The following is a 24,989-nucleotide window of genomic DNA, read 5'->3' as shown; positions in this document are numbered from 1 at the left end:
AAGGTATTAGGGATGGGCTGGGTTGGGTGCAGAGGCTGTGCAGGGTGGCGGGTATGGATGGTTGGTGGGTGTGGGAAATGAGTGTTGGAAGAGAGCACGGGTCAGGGCTCCAGGACAATTGAACGTTCCACCTGGAGTCATCCTCAAAGACGGCAGGGAATGGGGCCAGAAGTGTGAGGTTGCTCTGGAGGACAGATTACCCAGTGAGTAACATATCACTGCTCCCCCAGCACCTCAAAGAATGTATGGGTCCGTGAGATGGAATGGCCAGCACACATGCAGGGATCACCCAGGCAGACAGGGGAATGTGATCCTAAAGGCAGGAGTCAGATCTTGCCAAACGATGAGGAGCACCAGAGCTCATCTCACAGCGAGTTGTCATCATCCTCCATCCCATGGGCAAGACCTGCTGATACTGCCTGCCCAGGGCCACCACCCTGTCATGATGCTGGTAGGAATCTTGGAGGGGATAGGGGTGGTGAGATGGAGTGAAAGGAGGAGGGGCAGGGGAGGATGTAAACAGTTATGGGGAAGGGGATATCACTTGGAAGGGGGTGGGTGGGGGGCTGGGGGGAATAAAAGTATGGAGAAATGTTTGAGGGTGGCGGTGCTGCTGGTGGCTAGGCTTCCTAGAAGACAAATCGGGAGGTAATGAGGTTGTCCCATGGTGGCCCTGGCGCACACATTGGGTGGCCTGCTGTGCAAGCCCGGGCTCCATGCCAGGTTTGTTCTGGCCATTCTCCTCATCCTCCTTGTCAGATGAGGCCTGACATTCTTCCTCCTCCTCCAGCAAGTCCCCGCCCTGCTGCATGACGTTGTGCAGGAATCTGCCGGCCAGCAGGATGTTAGAGATCCTCCTGGGGCTATATTGGAGCGCCCCACCGGAGCAGTCCAGGTATCGGAAACACATTCTGGAGGACACCGATGGACTGCTTAATGATGCTTCAGATTAAGCATGGCATCGCTGTAGCGGTTGGCTGCGTCAGTCTTGGGTCTCTGTACAAGCAGCATGAGTCAAGGCCTCAGCGGGTAACCCTTGTCACCCAAGAGCCAACCCCTCACCCAAGGGAGTGTCTCAAAGGTGCCAGGAACTGATGAGTGCGCCAGGATGTACACGTTGTGCACTCTGTCTGGTATCGGGCGCAGATGCAAAAGATGTGGAGCTGGTCACGCATCAGCTGCACATTCAGGGAGTGGAAGCCCTTCCTGATGAAGGGTACTCCCGATGAGCCAGTTCTCATCGGGTTCATGTGTTCTATCAATCATCCCCAGGACCTTGGGCATGCCAGCGCTGGTAGCAAATCCTGCTGCTCCGGCATCCTGGTGTGCCTGATCCAGACTGAAGTTTATATAGTCTGCTGCCCGGGCACATAGGGCATCTATCACAGTGCGGTTGCACCTGTGTACGGATGTCTGAGAGAGTCCAGACAGGTGCCCGCTAGACAACTGGAAAGACCCCAAGGCATAAAAGTTCGGGGTGACCATCACCTTGATGGCCACTGGGAATGAGTATCCTTCTCCCAAACTCTCACTGTGCCAAGTGTGCCACCATCTGGCACAGGTGGCACAGTCTCCTTGGTTAGCCGAAGTCTTTGGTGGCACAGGCGGTACGACATCTCCTCGAAGAACAGGCGCTGATGGTATACACATGGCCTGAAGTGGTGCCGCCTTCGCAACTCCTCCTCAGCCTGTTGGGCAGCTGGTGCTCAAGCCTCACTGGCTGGCCCCTCATCTTCTGGGGCAGGTTCCTCTTGTGCAGGTTCTCCCTGAGCAGGACCTATACCCACAGCCTCTGTGCATCCGCAACAGCAGCTACGGCCACGTAGATAGCAAGCATTCTTGGCAGTACACTGAAAAGAGAAGACATGTCAACAAGATGAGTATTCCCTTGCCTATCCAGATCCAACAGGCTACATGGTGACTCTGAGTTATACTTCACCCTCCATATGTTCCCCCCAAACCCACCCTTACCCTTCAGCCATTCCCCCCAGTACGTTGCCTCCCACACTGCACCCCTGTCCCCAACAGTGAATGGCACCGGAGAGCCTCCAATCTTGCTACCTGTTCCTGTCAACAGGGGCACCGGTGGCTGCCACAACCCGTGTCAGCAGCCCCTGTCCTGTCTCCCCAGTGGGGTCTACTGGGTGTCCTCAATGGGTGGGCTGTGTGTTCTTATGCCAGCAGCATGGCACCTGGTTGTGCAGTGGAGAGGGTCACCATGTGCCACCAATCACCTTCATGCTTAGAGGCTTGTGTGTGACAAGTCCTACAGATGTGAGTGAGCCAGGGAAGAGTGCATCTGCTGGCTACGTAACTGCAGTGTGATGTGGGGCCTGCATGTGACAACCTGTCCAAGGACATGATGGATGGGAGCAGGGGTGCAGTGGGCAGACAGGCAGTGCTTGGAGACAGCTGGTGGTTCTGTGGAGTGGGCTAGCTGATAGTGTCACTGGTGAGGTCGCTGACCTGAGAGGGACAGTATGCCAGGGAGGGTGCAAAAGCCCATGGTGCATGTGTCTTTAGTTTGGGGTGAGCTCTGCTCTTCCCCTGCTGTGGAGCTGCACTTCTGACAAGTGTGCAGACGAGTGCCAGCACCTGGTGTGCTACTGATTGAAGGCTCTGTCAACACTTACAGTGAGCAGACTGCTGAGTGAGCAACCAGGGGCCAATAACTTGTACTGAATGGATGCATTTAAAACAAATACTGCAGTAATGGCAGTATAAGCCAGCGCATCCCCATCCCAAGAGTGACACCCCACATCCATGGAGTTGTCAGCAAGTCGCTCCCTGCTACTCGCTCTGGCCCTGGCAGCCACCCCACATCAAGTAGTACAATTTTTAACGGTTTTTCAAACTTTGCTTACCTTCACTCTTTCCCCTTCAGCAGCCATGACGCCCAGTCCCTGTTTGTAATTACCTGCAGTAAATCATGCCTGCATGACTTCCACCTGAGAGGGGTGGAGCGTCATAGAGGCCCGAACCACAGTGGGTCAAACGCGCTAATCACAGTTAAATGAAAGAAAATGGCAGTTTTGCATGCTGCTGACGGTGCGGGGCACATACCTCGTTATCGTCATTAGCGAAGCACCAGCGCATGGCCCCTGAACCAGCGCCACACACAGACCTTGATTTTGGCCCTACGCCCGATCGCGATTTTGCATTTTCCGCGTCGCAAGGCAGAGAATTTCGTCCCAATTCCCAAACCTTACTACAAGATCAAAAGGCATAATCATTGTTGGTCAGCTAAAATGATTCAATCTTCCCAAAAAAACGACTATGAAAAAAGTTCCAAATACAAAAATAAGGAAATAGAACAGTTATTGAACAATAATTGAACTAACTTTTAATAATAATGACTTACATTAATATTCTGTGCCCTCCTAATCCAGTTTAGCAGCTGTATAGCCTCAATTTGTCCTGGGAGTTCTGTAAACTCCAATGGGTTGAAGCCTGGGAAATGTTGAGCCTAAATAAAAGGATGGAAAAATTAAACCTGAAAGAGATTTTGAGATTTTTACAGAGGAAGAAATTAGTTGGTGGTAAACTACTACCCTCAATGGGTAAAAAGCAAGGGGAAATGAGTTGTATATTTCCGACCTAAAAGATAATGGGTGGAATATAACCATATTTTTTCAAAGTGTCAGGCTCAGACTGAAAACTGGTGTGCAGCTCTCCAGTTGTGCAGACCAGTTTTCTCAGCAGATCCTGAGCCTCTATAAAGAAAAAAAATGAGAGGTATGATTCTCCGCAAATGTGGAGAGTCGTAAAGGCTGCCGTGAAACTGGCCGTGTTTCACGGCAGCCTCCGCACCCCCTCCCGGGTTCTCCCCCCCGGCGGGGCTAGCAGCGCAGCCCCGTGAAGCACGGCATCGCGGGCTTAGCGACGGTCGCTAAGCCCGCGCACCAAGCGTCACGGCGGCTGACGCGCACGATGACATCAGCCGCGCATGCGCGGGATGGACGGCTTCAACCCGCGCATGCGCGGATGACGTCATCACGCATATGCGTCAAACCCGCACATGCGCGGGCCGTCATGCCCCTCAGCCGCCCCGCGGACTGATCCTGCGGGGCGGCGGAGGAACAAAGAGTGCGCGGGTATCGGACCCGCTGCGCGCGATCAGTGCCCACCGATCGCAGGCCCATGCCACCCTTGGCATGGCCGTGGTGCGGCCGTGCCAATCGGTGCCATGGTTGTCCGGGACGGCACTTTGCGGCCGTTTTCACGAATGGTGTGAGCAGGTGTGTTTGCGTTCGTGAAAACGGCCGTAAAGGCCTGGGAACTCGGCCCATCGGCCTGGGGAGAATCGCTGTTCGCCGTAAAAAACGGAGAGCAGCGATTCGTGTTGTGGGGCGGCCGTGGGGGGGGGGGGAGAATAGCAGGAGGTCGGGATAAATGTCGGGAAGGCCCTCCTGCTATTCTCCGACCCGTCGTGGGCAGCGGAGAATCGCGCATAGTTTCTATGACGGGGCAATGCCCGATAAAGCACCCGGCTCCACAGAGATTGGAGTGCCAGCTTTAAAGGATACCACGATCAGACAATAAGTGTTATCCCGCTCTCACCCCCCCCCCCCCCCCACAGAGGTATTGGGGGGTACCACCATCATGGAAGCATCACCGATGTTAACCCCCCCGCCCCCTCCCCCGAATCTGCTCCCCCCGAGCTTACAACTTCCCCCCCCCATTGCCTGCTCCCCCCCTCCCACAACACATAAATGAACCTTCCTCCAATGGGGCTCTCACTTGGGACCGCCCTGGCATTTCCCCTGGCACAGGTTGGCACTGCCAGGTGATGTGTGCAAACCTGTGCCGGGGCAGTGCCAGGAGGTAGTGCCAGGGCACTGCCTGGGCGTGATCCTCTCCCCCCGGGGGCTCTATTTACCTTTGTGCCCCCCAGAGGGATCCCCATGACTGTTTCTCATTTTTCGAATGCTGTTGTAACCCTTGCCAATGAATATTTAGTGAGGGAGGATCATGTGACGGGGAGGACAGTTAATAATATTGGCATTTATTACATTTATTGTAAATGAGGTACCCACCCTTTTTGGGTGTGAACTTTGTGATGTCGCCAGTGGGGGGGGGGGGGGGGGGGGGGGTCAGGAAACGCAATCTCTCCGGAGAGAAACACGGGTTTTCAGATTCTCTACCTTGTCACCGTTCTCTCTGAAGGAAATCACGGGCTGAAAATCCCCCCCCCCAAAGATTCTAGCCACTGCAGTCAATATTCTGGGCTACCTGACCAGAAAGGTACCCAGCAACCTTTCTCGGGCCAGCTGCTATTTCTTTCATTGGGAAATAGCATCCTTTACTGTCCAAGCTGCTGACCTGATTGCTTAAACAACGCAATACTCAACAGTGTCCATGTTCAATGCCCGTGAGTGCTAACAAATTATACTTACACTGACTCAGGAGTCTAAAATATACACTGAGATCGGTAAAGCATGAAATGCACAACTTAATATTTGAAATGTAATGAAATTGAAAGTTTATGATTATACATTCCATGAACAAAATCAAATATGCTGTGGAACACTAACAACCCAATCCGGATGAAGCAATGGGGATGTCATCTGATAAATGCAATTATCCAGAATTAGTACTATGGGTTTCAATGTTGATTAACATTCTGGAAATTTTCCCCAGTACATAAAAGAAACAATGAGAAATTTCAGTTTTATTCTTGCAGAATTTACAAGGCTGCAGCAACTCAAGATGGAAGTAGTTTATTTGAGACACGTTAGGGACCAGGTGATGTGTCTTTACTCATCTGGATTGTGTTTCTCATCTGGCTTTTGTGCTTTATTACCAAAGGATTCCTTTGCGATTTCTCAAGACTTTACCAAGGCCTTGACATCACTTATTGGTGGCTCACAAAGGAGACCATTGACAAGCAGGGCAGAAAGAAGCAAGGCCAAATTGTAGCAGATATTGATCACATAAAATTGTTTACTGGTTCTTAGGGCAAAAGGTCACCCAAAGCATTCACCAAGCAATGTGGAGAGAGACGAGAAGCACTGAGTGCTACCTCACCCACTACTAAGGCAGCGTAACAGTGACAAGTGATTCATGAATTGACTGGAGAAATTAAGCTGAGAAACTCCATCTATTTGTTTTGGCACATCAGACCCATTCCAGCCAGAACAATCTGCTTGGTCATCATCCCTTTCACCAGCAGAGGACCATTGTACCACCTCCTTCATCAAAGGTGCACTGTGACTGCAGTGTGGAGACATAGGCCTGGAACCCCTACAGTGCAGAAGGAAGTCTTTCGGCCCATCAAGTCTGCACCGAACCTCGGAAAGAGCATCCTATCTTGGCCCATTCCCCCACTCTGTCCCCATAACTTCACCTAACCTGCAAATCTTGGGACACTAACTGGCAATTTTAGCATGGCAATCCATCTAACTTAAACATCTTTGGGCTATGGGAGGAAACTGGAGCACCCGGAGAAACACGCGCTGACACGAGGAGAATGTGCAAACTCCACACAATCAGTCACCCAAAGCCAGAATCGAACCCGGGTACGTTGTGCTGTGCTAACCACTGTGCTACCTAATGTCTACAGGATGTACAGCATCAACTCATTTCCTTTAGACTCAATTCCTTGTGACCTTTACCACTAAGAAGGATAAGAACAGTATGACTTGAGGAACACCATCACCTCCAAGTCACATGCCATTTTGATTTGAACAGTAATTGCTATTTTATCATCATTGTTGCAGCAAAAATCCTGTCATTTCCTCCTTAACATTATCATAGAATCATAGAATTTACAGTGCAGAAGGAGGCCATTCAGCCCATCGAGTCTGCACCGACTCCTGGAAAGAGCACCTTACCCAAGGTTAACACCTCCACCCTATCCCCATAACCCAGTAACCCCGCCCAACACTAAGGGCAATTTTGGACACTAAGGGCAATTTTATCATGGCCAATCCACCTAACCTGCACATCTTTGGACTGTGGGAGGAAACCGGAGCACCCGGAGGAAACCCACGCACAGACGGGGAGGATGTACAGACTCCGCACAGACAGTGACCTAGGCCGGAATCGAACCTGGGACCCTGGAGCTGTTAAGCGATTGTGCTATTCACAATGCTACCGTGCTGCCGTGCTAGGTAAGTAATCAGCACAAGGACTGCATCAGATAAAGCAGAAGGCTCACCACTACCACCTTCTATTATGGGCCAGGGTTTAGAGAACACCAAAGTATATAATGGAGTTCACCTGACCCACAACTTTGAATAGAGTTTGGTTATGGGGAGCACAAGGGCCCACTCTCCAAGTGTGATGCAACAGAGAACTAAAAGTATTTTTAAACAAAAACAATGTTTATTCTATGAATCCAGTTAACATTTTATAAACACACGGTAAACATCTTATCAACTACCAACCTTGATAACCCCCCCAAAAAGATACAGTACTCTATAGATAACCCTTAGTAACTTTCCTAACAACATCCATAAGTCAAAACACCCTTTTAACAAAGATAGTAGGTTTGCATTCCTTACAGAAACAGGTATTACTTTGAAATCATCAAGTGATCTGGTGACATTTTTGTTCATGCAGAGAGAGAGATCAAACATACATCTGCTTGGTTTAAATGCAGCTCTCCAACTAAAAGCGAATCTGAGACACATTGCAGTTCCCAACTTAAAACGAAAGTAAAGGGACAGAATCACATTCCAGCTCCACCCACACAATGACATCACTGCAGCCATTTGATGAAACACACTTTTCTTAAAGGGACTCTCATATGACACTTCCCAGGCCAATTAAAAATTGGTAATAATTGTGGCTTTGGCGGTGTCAGCACACCCCTAGGTGTGAATGAAAATTCTTTCAAAGATCACCTTAGTTTTTTGAAAGGAATTACAAGTCTTCAGTCAAAGTGTACCCGTGTTTGAGGCCTCTCAAACACTTTCCACACTGGTATTCTTACCTTTTAAAATCCAACTTCTCAAATTACAAGGTCCTTTTGGCTGCATCAGGGGCAGGATTCTCCGCTTCTGAGACTAAGGGCTGGATTCTCTGATTGGCGATGCCAAAATTGCATTCGCCGATTGGCTGGAGAATCCATTTTTACGCCGAAATCTGGAGCGGCGCCATTTTTCGGATGCTCCATGCCCTCAAAAACAGCTTAAGCGCTGAGTGCGCCGCACGCCATTGGGGCGGCCTCAGGATGTCAGCTGAGAACCTCCCCCACTGCTCCTCCCTGGATGTGCCGACTTCCCAACAGCGTCGGTCGCATGTCCTCTCAGTTTTCAGGGACCTCGCATGGTGGCTGCGGACTGTGTCCAGCATCACCACAGTCAGGGGAAGCCATTCCGCTAGCCGGGGGGGCTTCGGCGGGGTTAGAGGGACAGGTGGGTGGTGGTCCGGAGGTGGCGAGGTGAGTTACAGGGGGGGGGGGGGGCACTATCTGGTAGGCCGGGTCCACGCGCGGCCGACGCCATGTTGCGCGGCGCAACCGTCACAGGTTGCTGCCCTGCGCATTCGCAGCTACAGACCGGGCCATTCTCCATCTGTCTCTTAAGGTAAAGCCAGGGTATTTATATGGCGCGGCTGCTAGCTCCCCACCAGGCGGAGCATCGGTGTGGGGGCGCCACCAACGTTTTGGTCATAAGACCAGACGCTTCCTCTGGACATAGCCGCAAAATTGGAGAATTCAGCCCTACGTGTTGATGCCGGCGCAGAACTTGTGGTCTTTCACCACAGCAAAACTGACGCCGAACCTGGACTGATTTAGCGACTGTGGAGGGGCTAGCACCGGTGCCACATGGAATTCAATCAATTCCAATAAAAAAACCTTGCGGGATTTCGTGGGTCCGTGATTAACACTCATTTTTCTGCATTACAGCTGTTTAGCCCATTGTGCTAAACCAGCCCCTAAACGTTTTAATGTTTCTTATTTTTTCATACTTACCTTCACTTAATAGTCATCCAAAGAGTGGGGGGTGAGGAAAGATGTGATAAAGAGTGGGGAAAAGCTGAGAGAACAAGATAACAGTAAGGTAAATGTGGCAGGAAGGGACAGAATGGACAAACATAGGAGTTGCGCCAGTCGTCGAGGCTAGAGATTGCGAAGAAACTAAAATAAAATTTAAGGCACTGCACACAGCATTTCCAACAAGTTAGATATACTGACAAAACAATAGAAATAAACAGATATAACCTAATTCCATTACAGAGATGTAGCTGCAAATTGGCCAAGGTTGAGAACTGAAGGTTCAATGGTATTTGGCATTTAGGAAAGATAGGCAAAAAGGAGGTGGAGTCGTACCATAATAAAGGATGTGATCAGTACATTACTGAGAGAAGATCTTGCATCAAGGTGTAGAGTCAGTTTGGGTAGAACTAAGAAAGAGCAAGGGGCTGCAACCTGAGGTTGGAGTTGTTTCTCATCCACCAAATAGTAGTGATAATGTAGGGCATGGTACAAATCAGTAAATTAGTGGTGCAAGTAACAAAGCTAACATAGTAATCATGGGTAACTTCAGTCTACATATCGACTTGGTAAATCCAACAAGTACTAATGCTTAGGAGAATGAATTCCTGGAATGAAAACACAATGGGCTGGATTCTCCGCTCCTGAGACCAAGTGTTGGCGGTGTTGTGAAAACGGTGGACTTTCATGACGGCGTCATTGGGTCCCCAGCTCCAGCGATTCAACTGCTCCCAAGGGGCTAGCACGGGTGGATTGTGAAACTCAACAAAATATTAACGGACCAGCGGCTGATTCACCGGTCCCGTGATTGACACGATGCACATAATGGATTCTCCCACTCACAAGCGTCACAGGTATGATGGCCGCAAGGAGGACAGCGCCGTGATTCCGGGACGCCGAACTGGAGACCCCTTTTGACTCCATGGAGGAGAGGAGGCTCATAATATACCCCGGGCCGGGACTGAGGTCAGCAGGTGCCATCGTTCGCTGTGCCTAGACAGAGGTGACAGCCGCCATCAGCGCCGTCAGCAAGGTGGAACAGACTGCAGACCAGTGCAGGAAAAAACAGCATGACCTCCTCAGGGTGGGCAGGGTGAATATTCAGCACTGTGCCCCTAGCACAAAACACCCCCCCCCCCAACACACGTGTGACCCCCCACCCCCCCCCCCCCCCCAAGGGGGACAGTCAGACTCCCACCCTGATCCACATGGCTGCACCCACGCATACAGCTGCAATGGCCATGTGGCCTGGCCACCGATGCCATCAGTGACCCAACCCCTGGGCTGCATGCGGCGGACCGTCTAACACTGTTGCTGTTTGTATTTGCGACTTGCGGAGCAGGACCCTAAAAATAGACCCTCTCCCCCCCCCCCCCCCCCCCCCAGATCGGCCACGTGCCCAATCATGACCGCGTGCCCGAACATTGCCCGGCCGCGTATAAGGCTCCCCCTTCCCTCCGATCGGCCTGCCCGCAACGGGATCTGCAGCCACCATGTTAGTATCCTAACTGGCGGGACCATATTAGATCCACGCTGCCGGGACTTCGGCCTGTCGGGGGCGGAGAATGGCGGAACAGGCCTCCAACAATGGCCTCAGGTAAGGGGATATGTGGCGCGGCATACTCGGCCTTTCTGGCCCCGGAGAATTGGGGAACTGGCGCGTGTCCCGATTCCATGCCGGCCGCGATATCGGCGTCGGGGTTTGGAGAATACAGCCCCATATCTTCCACCCCCACCATTATTGGGCATAAAAATAAGCATAAACTTTGTGGAAATTGGCAGTGTCCAAAAATCCAACTGTTAAAGTTTGTTGTACAGGTATCGTATACCTATCTTGTCAAAATAGGCATGTATTTTCATCCCCTATCTGCTTTATTAAACAAAATGCAATTAATAGAGGCAATTATTTTTTATTGGTTGCACATATCATTTCCTAATCACAGTGGTGCCTGTATGACACCGTCTAAGTAGTTTTCAATGCTTCCAAAATGTTTGCCTCAAGCCAAATTGTAGCACAGCGGTTAGCACTGCTGCTTCACAGCGCCAGGGACCTGGGTTTGATTCCCAGTTTGGGCGGAAACTGCACATTCTCCCCGTGTCTGCGTGGGTTTCCTCCGGATGCTCCGGTCTCCTCCCACAAGTCCCAAAGACGGGCTTGTTAGGTGAATTAGATCTTCTGAACTCTCCCTCCGCATATCCGAACAGGCACCGGAGTGTGACGATTCGGGGATTTTCACAGTAACTTCATTGCAGTGTCAATGTAAGTCTACTTGTGACAATAATAAAGATTATTGTTATATGTAACTACTTTGAAATTTTTTACTTCAGTTACAAAATGCTGAGCTGCCCTGTGAAATTCAAAAAATATTGAAAGCCCTACCTCAACAGTCTTGCCTATGCGTGCAAATAAAAGTTCTTCAGAAAGCTGTTAAAAAGAAAACAATGTTAACAATCAAACTTCCTTAATTGTACATACCCCATATTTTCTCTAAATGCTTGAGTTAAAAAGTCTTTAAATGCTAAACTTTCAACAAAGTTAAACAAAACTTTTGACAATAAAAATGATATGGGCCTATAAAATCCTCTTATTAAGATATAGGAGAATTGTCCATTTTCTTCTAAACTTATAGTTCATTGATGAAATCATGGGAATGCCTGGATTTGGAAGATGAGTTTCTTGACATTGCAAAGTATAGAACTCGCTTTTGATCAGGCATATGGATGAATTCATTAAAAGATTATGGGCGGGATTCTCCATCAGCGGGACCCTCCACTTCACCGGCAGCACACTCACGTCCACGGATTTTCCGACGTGGGGGTGGGGGTGGCCACAGTGGAAAACCCCATTGGCCGGCTGCTGGGACGGAGATCCATTGCCGGTGGGGGCGTGCTGCACCAGAAAACAGGTCTGGCGAGACGGGGAATTCTACCATACGTGTTTGAACCTTTAACAAATCTAAGATACATGTAAATCTTTCTAAATTCTACAAAATCAGAATTTACTGTATTTCATGAGCCATTGGCAATTTTAAAATGAACATTTAGGAGGGTTCAGAGTGTTATTTTAAGCAACAATGCAATGTGCAAAACTATATAATGGTTTCCAGCATAAACTTAGCAGCAATGGGCCTGATCTTAACTTACTCTAAACTAGTTACTTGCACAAAGTGTCATGAATCTGCCTGAGGAGAGCAATATACAAAAAGCTTCAATTGGTATGTGCCTGTCCCGATAACGAGTTTGGATTGGATTGGATTTATTATTGTCACGTTCACTGAGGTACAGTGAAAAGCATTGTTCTGCATAAAGTCTAGACAGATCGTTCCATACATGAAAAACCATAGGGCATACATAATACACAATATAAATACATAGACACAGCTATCGGGTGAAGCATATGGAGTGTAGTACTTCTCAGGAGACAAGATGTGTGAAGAGATCAGTTCAGTCCATGAGAGGGTCATGTGAAGTTGTACGAAGTAAATAATGGCATGATGGGAAAACTGGTCAATTACTGGGTACAATGAAAGAAAAACTGACTTTGCATGACCTAAAGCACAAATACAATCAGAGAAGGTCAAGTTGTTCCGAAATGCCTGGGTTCTGTAAATTCTGATAAGACTAACTCGTCATAACCCAAAGCAGTCTAAATACGACAAGATAGGGCCAGGACAGGTCTCCTCCGATTCTTAAATATGCGATAAAAAGATAAGATAATGGTATGAGACCCAGCGTCCTGAAGGGTCAGCAAGATGACGCCTGTTTTATGATATTGTTTATGTTTGTACTTCTGCTCGAATTCCTGACCAAGCTGTAGTCACATAATCCTGATTTTGATAATGTATAAATATTGAGCGGATTCTCTGTGAAAGCGCGGACTTGAGAAGGAAACAGCAGTTTGTACTGACTGCTGCCTGACTTCAAGTTTCAGACATTTCTGCATGCAGTTGTAATTCGTAAATAAAGCCTTGTTTTGTTTACTTAACGAGCGTTGTTGAATCTTTCTATCACAGTCCAGAAGCAGGAAAAATATTGACTTCAACATCATTCAGAAGTTTGGTGACAGTGGGGAACAATCTGTTTTTGAACCTGTCAGTGCATGTTCTGAGACTTTTGTATCTCCTGCCCAATGGAAGAGATTGGAAGAGAGAATAACCCGGGTGGAAGGGGTCTTTGATTATGCTGCCCACTTTCCCAAGGCATCAGGAGATGTATGTTTAGAACAATAGTTTAGATAATAATTAAGTGTGAATAATTTATGGTGGAGAAACAGATTATAGACGTTTGGGAAGATCCTTGAGATGTGCATATGTTAATGTATAGTCAAGGAAGTTGATGGGTGCATACAGCTGAATGTTCAGAAGGCATAATCAAAGAATAAGAAATGTATAATTGCCCTGACCCTGAGAAGCAAGACAGGCAGTTAACATCTAGCAGTCTCAGAACGAAGACAGGCAGGTTCCAGCAACCCAGCCGGAAGGCCATGTTTACAGCTAAAACAAGCTTCCAAGTTTAGAACCAAGGCATGGTGGCACTGTGGTTAGCACTACTGCCTTTTTGCAGCGAGGGCCCAGGTTCGATCCTGGCCCTGGGTCACTGCCCATGTGGAGTTTGTACATCCTTTCCATATCTACATGGGTCTCACCCCCACGAGCCCAAAGCTGTATAGGGTAGGTAGATTGGCCATGCTAAATTGCCCCTTAATTGGGAGAAAAAAATGGGTACTAGAAATTCATTTTAAAAAGATCCAAGGCAGTGCAGAAAACAGCAGTTGTAAAATATCTTCACTGGACCAGGAAACCGGTTCCCAGACTTGAGTGTCATCCCTGTATTGTGTGGTAACTGCAGCTGATTATTCAATTTGGATATAGTTTGGGGAACAGGGAAAGTTCAGGAATCATAGATATATTTTGTAACAAGGGGTACGTTCTATATGAACTGTGTGTGTTTATTAATTCATACATTTTAATTGCGTGAGAGTAGAGTAGTCCTGTTTGTGTGTATTTGTCTTTTCTTTACTTTGATAAATAGTCTTTAATAATTATTACACAATGACTGGGCTACTTATTCTCACTGGGGTTTCATTTGCCTCCTCACACTGAAACAGAACTATACACCCCCACAAACCGGTGTTCCAAATCGGGATAGCTTTGCAGATAATATCAGCGTGCTTTGTGACAAACGTTAAAATTGTGCCCAATATGCGTAACACAGAAGCAATAATATTACTACTCAGCATCATACTATTACATGAGGAATGATCTAGAATTGACAACTGCTGTCTTTTTTGAACTCATGCTTATTAAGGGTATTTATTCAAACCACTCAATTTACTGCCTTGTCCTATACTATTCACTTCTGTCATTAAGGCACAGAAACTGCAAAATTTTACCCTTTGCCGAAATCAGCAGTCAAATCTGACCTGGAATAAAATACTAATTTTTCAATTTAACTATAAACATCTGCAAACTCTGCACAAGTTACTAATTATTAAGGTCTTAACAAGCACAAAGCTGTACTTTAATTAATTTTTTGCCAATATTTATGATGAATTTTGCGAAGGGTAGAAATCTTTAGATAAGATAAACGGCAACAAGTACTTGTTCCTACAGTATTGTGTATGTCCAAATTGTCGTCGGAGGAGGATGAAAATGCAATCTTTTATGTTGTGCTACTTGCCATTGCACATGAAAGGAAATCTAGCTTTCCACTGTCTGTCCAGTGAGGGCTCAATCTCACACTCAATATCTGTTTAATATAAGCTACTTTCTACCTAGTTTCAAGAATGGGCAGGGAAGGAGCCTCGATCGCTTTGAGACCAAATGGAATCCAAGATGGCAAGCTTGGTGACTGAAGATGGAAATCAGTCAAGCTTCTGTGCGAGAATAAGTAACCTGATGCCGAAGTCAGGGAGCTACACCATACTGCAGGCCACTGTTGACAATTGACCAGCTGACCTGATTGATTAATGAGACCTGAATATGTTGACCATTCCACTTGTCGATGGATAAACTTGCAAGATAATATCCTAATAGGTGAAGTTGCAGAACAAGCAATAGAATTCTAAATGCAATGTTTTCTTCTCCTCAGCTATTGTTACCCAATGGGGTACGTTTTTTGATTCAGCCCACTTCAGGAATTGTCACAGGCGGGAAGGAAAATTTACCAGACCATTTTTAAAAAGGAGGGAGAGAGGAAACAGGGAACTGTTATAGACTGGATATTCTGACATCGGTGGTGGGAAAACTGATGGAGTCAAATATTAAGGATGAAATAACTGAGCATTTCAAAAATGGGGACAGGATCGGTCCAAGTCAGCATGGATTCACTAAAGAGAAATCATGCTTCATAAATCTTCTGGAATTAAAGCTCATGGTATTGGGATAATGTATTGACGTGGATAGAGAACTGGTTGGCAGACAGGAAGCAGAGAGTGGGACTAAATGGGTCCTTTTCAGAGTGGCAGGCAGTGACTAGTGGGGTGCCGCACAGTTCGGTGCTGGGACCCCAGCTGTTCACAATATACATTAATGAATTGGACGAAGGAATTGCATGTAATATCTCCAAATTTGCATTCAACATTAAGCAATATGTGTTATGAGGAGGATGCAAAGAGGCTGCAAGGTGACTTGAACAGGTTGGCTGCGTGGGCGAATACTTGGCAAATGCAATTTAATATGGGTAAGTGTGAGGTTATCCACTTTGGTGGCAAAGACAGGAAGACATATTATTATCTGAATGGTGGCAGTATCGAAAAAGAGGAAGTGCAACACGACCTAGGTGTCATGGTGGAACAGTCCTTGAAGGTTGGCATGCAGGTACAGCAGGCGATGAGGAAAGCTAATGGCATTCTGGCCTTCATAGCAAGAGGATTTGAGTATAGGAGTAAGCATATCTTGCTGCAGTTATAAAGAGCCTTGGTGAGGTCACACCTTGAGTAGCGTGTGCAGTTTTGGTCTCCGAGTTTGAGGAAGGACATTCTTGCTATTGAGGGTGTCCAGCGAAGGTTCACCAGACTAATTCATGGGAAGGCAGGACTGACATATGAAGAAAGACTGGATAGACTGGGTTTGTACTCACTGGAGTTTAGAAGAGTGAGAGGGGATCTCATAGAAACATATAAAATCTTGATGGGACTGGACAGGTTAAATGCGGGGAGAATGCTCCCGATGTTGGGGACATCCAGAACTAGGGGTCACAGCCTAAGAATAAGGGGTAAGCCATTCAGGACTGAAATGAGGAAGAACCTCTTCTTTTAGAGAGTTGTGAACTGGTGGAATTCTCTACCACAGAAAGGTGTTGGGGCCACTTCATTGGATATATTCAAGAGGGAGCTGGAAGTAGCCCTTGAGGCTAAAGGCATCAAGGGGTATGGAGAGAAAGCTGGAGTGGGGTACTGAATTTGCACAATCAGCCATGATCATATTGAATGGTGGTGCAGGCTCAAAGGGCCGAATGGCCTACTTCACCTATTTTCTATGTTTCTATTTGGTCGAGGAATGATAACAAAAGGAAAGAAAAGCTAGATAACTGTATATACAGAATAGTGATGTACGGTGTACTGGATTCCAATACAGTTATACCAGGGGTGGGCAAACTACGGCCCAAGGTCTTTATGCGGCCCACCAAGATCAAGTCTTTAAAAAAAATTTAAAAAAATTTTTTTTTTTTTTTAATTAAAAAAACAAATAAGGTTAATGGGGTTACTGGTATAGGGTGGATACGTTGACTTGAGTAGGTTGATCATTGCTCGGCACAACATGTGTTTCATGTGAAGTTTCTACTTTAAAATATTAATTAATAAAAATTAATTGCTTTCTTTTCTTTAAACTGAGTTACTTTGTTTTTTAAATAAATGTGTTTCATGTAAAGTTTCTACTTTAAAATATGAATTAATAAAAATTAATTGCTTTTTTTTCTTTAAAAACCTTTTATTTTGGCTATTTTAAATATTAATTATTTTACTTAATATACTATGCGGCCCTTTAAAATTGTGAATTTCTGAATGTGGCCCTTGCACGGAAAAGTTTGTCCACCCCTGAGTTATACCATAGAAGTTAAATATGACGGTTTCATTCTTTAAAAAAAAATGTCATTGGACAGCTTTGTATTGAGGAATAAAGACCTGAAATAATAATTTTGTACGCTTTGACCAAATTGAGCATTTTAGCACCAAATGACCAAGGTAGCACCAGAGGAATTTGAAATGCCATGAATCATTCTCCACAGCTAGTTTAGAATGAGCCTTCCATATTTAAAATGAATTGGCTTTGCTCCAAATAGTTGATAATGTATTTTGCTGTGATCAAACATTTATAATTGTTGTTAAACCAATAATGTAATGTGTGGAGTGGTAGAAACATTACTCTGAAGTAAAGGGCATCAGATTTTTGCATGATGTTAATTAAAGAATAAAATTGACACTACTGGGATTTCCAAGGGATTCTTCTGCTCTGGAGGAAATTTAGCAGCAACACCATTTACTGCACAGATAGGTGTTGACAATAAATTTACAGCTGTTGACAAGAATAGCCCCAAGGAAATTCACCTCAACATTCCAAATATCTATTCTTGGTTTTTGTTTATATGGTTAGATATTCATGACAAACATTAAAGCTCAGGGGCAAATCATTTCCCTGTTGTTATATAAAACGCCTTATTTTTACCTTTCGGCTGGGATGTGTTTGTAATGCATCAGAATCCTCAGTTTGTGTAAGAAAAGCTGGAATGATAAAAAGAGACATCACTTGAAAAATAATGCTCAAATAAACAAACCTTCTCAAACTATAAAACATCTTGACAGGATCGGAAAGACAAATCGTGCATTGTATATGGTGGGGCGATTCTTTGAGCCCCGTGCCAGGCCAGAGAATTGGCGCAACCGCGCCACGACGGCCCGATGCCGGCGCGTGATTCTCCGAGGTGCGGAAAATCGGTTCTATTTGCACCAGCGCGTTTGGCGAGACGTCGGCCGCGGGAATCTCCGATTCTCCGGCCCGAATGGACCGAGCGGCTGCGCCGGTACGGCAGACTCCCACCGGCGCCATTCACCCCTGGTCGCTGCCGGCGGGAACTCTGCGCGAACGGTCGGGGGGCGGCCTGTGGGGGGGGACCTCCGATGGGTTCTGGCCCGCGATCAGGGCCCACCGATCGGCATGCCGGCCTCTCCTCCCCCCCCCGGGCCTACTTTCTGGCACACCGGCCCCTGTAACTCGACTCCATTTTGAGTCGGGGCCGGTGTGCTAAAGAAGTCCCCCGCGCATGCGCAGGTTGGCGCGGCGCCCATTTGGCGCCGGGAAAGGAGGCTGGAGCGGCGTAAACCGCTCCAGCGCCGTGCTGGCCCCCCCTGGGGCACGACGGCGTTCACGACGGCGTTCATGACGGGGCGACCATTTGGGCTCAATATTGGGGAATCGCCCCCATGGTGTCTTATCATGTTCTCAGCACATTTCAAAGTGTTTCACACCTAATTCACACCTAATTAGCTTTTTTTAATGTAAAATGTAACGATAAAGATGCCGTAGTCTCAGATGACCATAGCTTGCTTTCCCTTTTGATGGGGAGAGCTGACTGGTGGTGATTTAACCTGAGAATCACCACACAACACCTAAGTGGCAAAGTTGAGAAGGCAGGGACCGTCACAAATCGGGGGCGCGATTCTCTGCTGCCCAAGCCGGGTGGGAGAATCGTGGGAGGGCCGCTCTGGCACCCCCCGCAATTCTCCCACCCCCCCCCAAAATGGCGTGTCGCGTTTTGCGACACGGCGCTCGAAGAATCGCGGGTCGCCGAGAAAAACGGCGACCCGTGATTCTCCGGCCCGGATGGGCCGAGCGGCCTGCCGTTCCCGACCTGTTCACGCCGGCGGCAACCACACCTGGTCGCTGCCAGCATGAACATATCGCAAAAAGTGAGTTTGGGGCCTGTGGGGGGTGGAGAGGGGAGCAAGCACCACGGCCGTGCTCGGGAGGGGCCTGGCCCGCGATCGGTGCCCACCGATCATCGGGCCGGCGTCTCCAAGAGATGCATTCTTTCCCCTCCGCCGCCCCGCCAAGTCTTGCGGGACAGCGGAGGGGAAGACGGCAACATGCGCCTGCGTGGCTGGCGTCATTAGGCGCCGCCGGCCACGTCAATCTCGGTGCGCAGGGCCTTGATGCCAGCGTCAAGGCCCGGCGGCCGAGTTCCTCCCAACGCCGCTCCTAGCCCCCCGGGGGGGAGAATAGGGGGCGAGGAGCGGCCTCCAACGCCATCGTGAAACACTCCGGGTATCACGATGGTGTCAGCCGTTGCGGAGAATTCCACCCCAGGCCGCAATTCTCCCATCGGGTGACTAAGGGCGGAATTTTCCGCAATGCCCGACGCCGTCGTGAAACCCGGAGTATTTCACGACGGTGTCGGAGGCCGCTTCTCGCTCCCTATTCCCCCCTCCCCCCGGGGGGGCTAGTAGCGGCCTTTCGTAAATCTCGGCCGCCGGGCCTTGACGCCGGCGTCAAGGCGGCGCACCGAGAATGACGTGGCCGTCGGCACCTAATGGCCGGCTCCAACCCGCGCATGCCCGGTTGCCGTCTACCCCTCCGCTGCCCCGCACGACGTGGCAGCTTGAACTTGCGGGGCAGCGGAGGGGAAAGAGTGCGTCTCTTGGTGGGCACCGATCATGGGCCAGACCCTCCCGAGCACGGCCGTGGTGCTCGCTCCCCTCTATGCCCCCCACACAGGCCCCATACTCATCTTTTGCGCTGTGTTCACGCCGGCAGCGACCAGGTGTGGTTGCCGCTGGCCTGAACAGGTCGGGAGCGGCAGGCCGTGAAAAACGGCGACCCGCGATTCTCCGAGCCGGGGGGGGGGGGGGGGGGGAGGGGAGAATCGCGGGGGGTACAGAGCGGCCCTCCCGCAATTCTCCCACTTGGCCTGGGCAGCGGAGAATCGCGCCGAGTCCTGACGCCGGAGTGAAAACCGGAGCGTTTCACTCCGGCGTCGGAGGCCGCTCCCTGCCCCCTATTCTCCCACCCCCGGGGGGCTAGGAGCGGCGCCGTGTCATTTACGCGCGCCGGGCCATGGTGCCGCTTAAAAGCGGCGCCGCGTAAATGACGTCACCCGTGCATGCGCAGGTTGCTGTCGTCCTGCAGCCGCCCCGCAAGAAATGTCGGATGGATCTTGCGGGACAACAGAGGAAAGGAGTTCCACCTTCAGAGAGGCCGGCCCAGACCCCTTTTGAGGCCCCTCCCGGTGCTGGACCCCCCTCCTCCCCCCCCCCCCCACCTCCCCCCACCATTCCCGCGCTGATCCCGCCGGCAGCGACCAGGTGTGGACGGCTCCGGCGGGAACCTGTCATGTTGGGCCGGCCGCTCGGCCCATCCAGGCCGGAGAATCACCGCTCGCCTGTTACAAACGGCGAGCAGTGATTCTCCCAACGGCCAGCTGTGAATCTCGCCGCGCTGGTTTGTGGGGGTGGGAGAATCGCGTGCGGGTGCCGGGGCGGCATGGCGGGACTCGCGCAGCGCCCCGGCGATTCTCCCACCTGGCGTGGGGGGGGAGAATTCCGCCCTCAGACTTTACAGTGCAGATGGAGTCCATTTGGCCCATCGTGCCTGCACCAGCCCCTGGAAAAAGCACCCTACCTAAACCCACGAGTCTACCCCATCCCGTAACCCCACTTAATCATTTCCCTTGTCCGTGCCCCCAACCCAAAGCGTTGGCGAAACTGCCTCCAAATTCTCAATGAAGCTATTATTACCGGACTCCCTGAGTACTTCCCCGGGGCTATTGGGAGCGGCGCTTAGAATTAATTAACAGTACAGCACAGAACAGGCCCTTCGGCCCTCAATGTTGTGCCGAGCAATGATCACCCTACTCAAGCCCACGTATCCACCCTATACCAGTAACCCAACAACCCCCATTAACATTATTTTTTTAGGACACTAAGGGCAATTTAGCCTGGCCAATCCACCTAACCCGCACATCTTTGGACTGTGGGAGGAAACCGGAGCACCCGGAGGAAACCCACGCACACACGGCGCTGTTGCTAGTGCTTTCACCCCCTGCACAAACTATCCTCCATTCTGACCCACTGGGAATCATTCTCCCTTCTTACCCAGCTCCGCACCTTCTCCACATTCGCCACCCTGTAGTAATATATCAGGTTCAGAAGACCCAAACCCATTGTCTGCTTTCCCCTCTGTAGTAGCATCTTTCTAACTCTGGCCTCCTTCCCTCCCCATATAAATGACGTCATCTTTCCCTCAATCTCTCTGAAAAAAGCTTTTGGCAGGAAAATCGGCAGGCATTGAAAAATAAACAAAAATCGCAGCAACACGTCATTTTAACCGCCTGTACCCGACCCGCCAGTGAGAGGGAGACCATCCCACCTTGCCAGATCAACTTTCACTCTCATAGAAACATAGATAGAACAGTACAGCACAGAAGAGGCCCTTCGGCCCTCTATGTTGTGCCGAGCAATGATCACCCTACTCAATCCCACGTATCCACCCTATACCAGTAACCCAACAACCCCCATTAACCTTAGATTATTTAGGACACTAAGGGCAATTTATCATGGCCAATCCACCTAACCCGCACATCTTTGGACTGTGGGAGGAAACCGGAGCACCCGGAGGAAACCCACGCACACACGGGGAGGACGTGCAGACTCCGCACAGACAGTGACCCAGCCGGGAATCGAACCTGGGACCCTGGAGTTGTGAAGCATTTATGCTAACCACCATGCTACCGTGCTGCCCACCAAACTAGAGCTAAGGGGCTGGTTTAGCACAGGGCTAAATCGCTGGCTTTGCAATCAGATCAAGGCAGGCCAGCAGTGCGGTTCAATTCCCGTACCAGCCTCCCCGAACAGGTGCCGGAAGCGACTAGGGGCTTTTCACAGTAACTTAATTTGAAGCCTAATTGTGACAATAAGCGATTTTGATTTCATTTAGTTTGTATCCCGAGAAAGACCCAAACACTCGATGCAGCTCCAATATTCCCCCTATCGACACACTCGGTTCCGACACGTATAACAGCAAGTCATCGGCATATAAAGACTTTCTATGCTCTTCCACCACCCCCCCCCCCCCCGCACTATTCCTTTCCATACCCCCGAACTTCATAATGCGATGGCCAACGGCTCAATTGCGAGTGCAAACAGCAGGGGGGACATTGGACATCCCTGCCTAGTCCCACGTGGAGAGAAAAATATCTCGAGCTGATTTTGTTTTTGCGGACACTCGCCCTCGACTCTTTATATAGCTTTACCCAGTTCACAAATCTTGATCCAATTCCAAACCGCTCCAGAATCCATCAAGTAACCCCATTCTACCCGGTCGAATGCCTTCTCAGTGTCCAGTGCCACAACCACCTCTGTTTCCTTCCCCATTGCCAGTGCCATAACGACGGTCAATACCCTTCCAATGTTTGAAAAGCTGCCTCCCTATCATGAACCCCGTCTGATCTTCACCTATCTCGTTTGGTGAGGCACTCCTCCAGCCTACCCACCAGTACCTTCGCCAGTACTTTTGTGTCCACATTCAGAAGTTATATGGACCTATACGACCCACACTCTGTCGTATCCTTATCTTTTTTTAGCAAGCGGGAAATCGATGCCTGCTCCAAAGCTTGTGGCAACACCCCCTTCCCTATCACCTCTTCAGACATCCCCACCATCAGGGGTGTCATGATATGCACTCATGCACATAATGAGATACAGACAGGCAGTGACAGACACCCAGTACAGCCAATCAACACACAGGACAGAACACAACCAATCACCAGGCAGAACACTAGAAGGTGGTCTCTCACTATAAAACACACAAGGCATCAACACTCTGCCTCTTTCCACTGGTGACAACTGTAATGACAGTCAGGGTGTATATATCAGTTAGCACCTCCTACACATGGCTCAGAGCTAGTCTGGTCTAGTTTGTTATAACAAGCATGCTTAGATTAGTAGAGTGTCAAACCCACAGCAAACTGTGTGCACTGCTTAACAAGTTCAATAAAGCGTATTGAACTAACATCACAGTTTGGAGACTACTTTCAAGTACAACTGCATCCAGTTGCAGTCCATGTTACCCCAGGGTGAATAACACGACAAAGGATGCCAGCTTATCCTTGAATTTTTTATAATATTCCACTGGAAACCCATTATTTATTTATTTAAACAGCACTTGCTCAGCCAACCCCAGGCAGCAGTTTTTCCATTGAATTTATCCAAAGAGTCTACAAAGGGATCTTGATCTCCCCCATCATGGGATCCAGATCCATAATGTTCAACAAAAGATCATCGGCATAAAACAACGCCTTCTGCTCCTTCCACCCCCCCCCCCACCCACCGCCCCCCCCCCCCCCCCCCCCCCCCCGCCAAGCCCCCTCCGCTTATCCAAATGTCTCAAAGCGTTGGTCAACGGCTCAATCACCAACGTGAATAGGAGGGAGGACAAAGGGAACCCTTGCCTTGTTCCCTATACAACCGAAAATAACCCGAGCTGACATTATTTGTCTGAACACTGGCCTTTGGTTATTGTACAACAGTTTGACTCAGGGCACAAACTTAGGCCCTATCCCAAACCTCTCCAACACCACAAACAAGTACCCCACTCTATCCTATCAAAAGCCTTCTCTGCATCTAACGGCCCTATCACTTCTTGTTTCACCCCCCACCCCTCCTGAGAGAAGACCACATTCAGTAGGCGCCGCACATTGGAAGATAATCGCCTACCCTTCACAAAACTCGTTCAATCCTCCCCAACCATCTGCGGGAGACACCCCTCCAACCTGAGCACCTGAACCTTCGCCAGAATCTTTGTACCCACAATTAACAGTGAAATTGGCCAGTATGCACAGACTCACTGGCAAGCGGCACCCCATGCTAGCGAAGGCCACAATTTCACTGATACCCAAAAAAGGTAAAGACTTGACGGAATGTGGGTCATACAGACCCATTTCACTGAAAGAATGTAGACACGAAAATGCTGGCAAAGGTCCTGGCCAAAAGGCTGGAGGGCTGCGTACTAGAGGTTGTCGCAGAGGACCAAACGGGCTTTGTCAAGAGTAAGCAGCTCACAGCGAACATCAGGTGAATGGTGAACGTAATAATGACCCCCTTCGGGGTGAGAACACCAGAGATTATCGTCTCCCTGGACACAGAAAAGGCCTTCGACAGAGACAAATGCAAGTACCTCCTCGAGGTACTGGAACGGTTTGGGCTAGGAGGGGGGTTCACCGCCTGGGTGAGGCTCCTGTACAATGCTCCCAAAGCGAGTGTCCGAACTAACACCACCAGCTCTGAATACTTTCAGATACAGGGAGGAACAAGACAGGGCTGCCCCTGTCCCCACTCTTGTTCGCGCTAGCGATCGAACCCCTGGCAATAGCCCTGCGGGACGTGAAAAGCTGGAATGGCATCCGGAGAGGAGACAGAGAGCACAGAGTTTCACTCTATGCAGATAACCTGCTCCTCTATGTCTCAAAGTCACAGGAGGGACTGATGGCAATACTGCAAATTCTCAACTGAACAATTCCCAAACCGACACTGCAAAGAAGGAAAATCAAAAGGGGCTTGGCTTTACCAAACCTACAATACTACCACTGGGCAGCAACGACAGAAAGAGTGAGGGGATGGGTACAAGAACCCGGCACAAACTGGGTACAGTTGGAGGAGGCATCCTGTAAAGGAACAACCATCTGGGCACTGGCCACAGCAGCACTCCTATCCTCCTCAACAAGATACACAACGAGCCCAGTGGTAGCAGCCACCTTGAGAACGTGGACCCAGCTGAGACAACACTTGGGCTAAATAAAATGTCCCCCATGGCCCCCATCTGTGGCAATCACAGATTCCCCCCCTGCCATGCTAGATACCATCTTCAAAAGAAGGAGGCAGGACGGAGGCACACTGACGGTCAGGAACTTTTACGTAGGGACACTGGCGACACTAGACGAACTGACAAAGAAGTGGAAACTAGCAAAAGGACAGGAAATGAGACACCTCCAAATAAAACACTTCCTCCGCAAAGAAACAGTAGGGTACCCAAGGGCCCCAGAAACCACATAGGACCTG

General features: G+C 49.2%; 1 protein-coding gene across 1 annotated transcript in view; it reads right to left on the bottom strand.

Annotated features, from left to right (window-relative positions):
* Nucleotides 1-24,989, bottom strand: part of LOC119974891 (protein FAM227B-like) — a 396,828-nt gene that overhangs the window by 346,705 nt on the left and 25,134 nt on the right. The window contains exons 4-6 of the mRNA XM_038814226.1: nt 17,608-17,663; nt 11,322-11,366; nt 3,362-3,466 (exon numbers count right to left, since the gene is read on the bottom strand). Of these exons, the coding sequence (XP_038670154.1) occupies nt 3,362-3,466; nt 11,322-11,366; nt 17,608-17,663 (206 nt within the window). The remainder of the gene's footprint in view (nt 1-3,361; nt 3,467-11,321; nt 11,367-17,607; nt 17,664-24,989) is intronic.

This window comes from Scyliorhinus canicula, chromosome 12 (genome assembly GCF_902713615.1).
Source record: "Scyliorhinus canicula chromosome 12, sScyCan1.1, whole genome shotgun sequence".
In the NCBI taxonomy this organism is placed as follows: Eukaryota; Metazoa; Chordata; class Chondrichthyes; order Carcharhiniformes; family Scyliorhinidae; genus Scyliorhinus; species Scyliorhinus canicula.
Note: the sequence above shows the minus strand (reverse complement) of the source record. Positions and strands in the feature narration are given on the sequence as shown.